General features: G+C 48.0%; 1 protein-coding gene across 1 annotated transcript in view; it reads left to right on the forward strand.

Annotated features, from left to right (window-relative positions):
* Nucleotides 1-1,118: 1,118 nt before the first annotated feature.
* LOC119587929 (serine-rich adhesin for platelets-like) overlaps nucleotides 1,119-1,187 on the forward strand; it is a gene marked incomplete at both ends in the record, with an annotated part of 68,313 nt that continues 68,244 nt past the window's right edge. Inside the window, 1 exon segment of the mRNA XM_037936639.1 lies at nucleotides 1,119-1,187. Within this exon segment, the coding sequence (XP_037792567.1) occupies nucleotides 1,119-1,187 (69 nt within the window).

Genomic DNA, 1,187 nt, shown 5'->3' on the forward strand with positions numbered 1-1,187 from the left:
GTGTAGGCGGGCACCTAATCCATGGCACTTACACACAGACACGCACGAATGGCATGACAGCAAGAGCTTCATGGAATGCTTTCGCGTGCCGTGTGTGTCCGAGCGCGAATCTCAGTCAGGTCAGGCTAAGCGCGAAGCAGTGTAAAACGACCCGCCATACTGTCCTTACGAGGCCGAACAGAAAGGTGGAGTGAGAGGATTAGGCGATTAGATTGGAGAAAAGGAAAACAAACAGATTATAATGCCGAGTGGCATGAGATAACATTCCAGCCGCATTTGAATTTTTAACAAGTCAAGATATTTCAGGCGATTTTTATGCCATGAAAAGAAGAGGTTGGTATAACATTCGTTGTAATATATTTCCTTTTTTTTATTGTTATTTCATTGCCAAACAGACTAGTCTGAGAATTTCTGTCGCAGCTATTAGTGCTGTTAATGGCCCGCGTCATTCATCCACTTTAGTTCCTGCAGCCTTAGTTATTGGCCGGTAAATCTGTAGGAAGTACTGGTTAACAATGTTAGCTTCTCTGTTTCCTGTGTGCGGTTAGTATTATGGGGAGGCTTGGGTGGAAGGGCAAAGGGGCGTGGAAAGTGTGTCAGGACAGGTGAGAGTGGGTAATGACAGAGGCCAGGTGTGAGGGCCCGCACTTTGCCAGCGGCGTTTCGCGTATCGGCCCTCCACGCGACACCAAGCTCCGTGACGGTTGGTCTGGATTCCTTCTAGTATTGCCTCAATTTTTCATGAAACCACTTATATTTTATTATATTTATTTTGGTCTTTATCCTCTATCCTCTTCCTCCCTTTCCAATCGTTGGCGTTATTTGTCCTGTATAAAGCGTGTAAGCCTACCAACGGCCCCAGTGGCGGAACAGGAACCGTCGCCAGAAGTGGCCACTTTCGGGTACGCGGGTTCATACCGGTGCTTGTCTCATCCGGTCGGAGCGTGAAGGAGTTAATGTTTTATTTCTTTTAAGTGGATGTGGGTGCGGGTGGCTTTTATGGGATAAGCGTTGTGCGTCCGGGGACGCCGCGTGTGCGATGCCGTTTATGTTTGGTGGTATGTATGATTATGTGTCCATTGTGGGAGATTAATGATGTGCTTTCTTCCCTTTCCCAGATCCTGCTGAAGGACATCGAGGCACACGGTCCAGTGTTGAAGAGCGTCCTGCGGCAGTACGAACGCATT

Source organism: Penaeus monodon, chromosome 23 (assembly GCF_015228065.2).
Source record: "Penaeus monodon isolate SGIC_2016 chromosome 23, NSTDA_Pmon_1, whole genome shotgun sequence".
NCBI classification, from domain to species: domain Eukaryota; kingdom Metazoa; phylum Arthropoda; class Malacostraca; order Decapoda; family Penaeidae; genus Penaeus; species Penaeus monodon.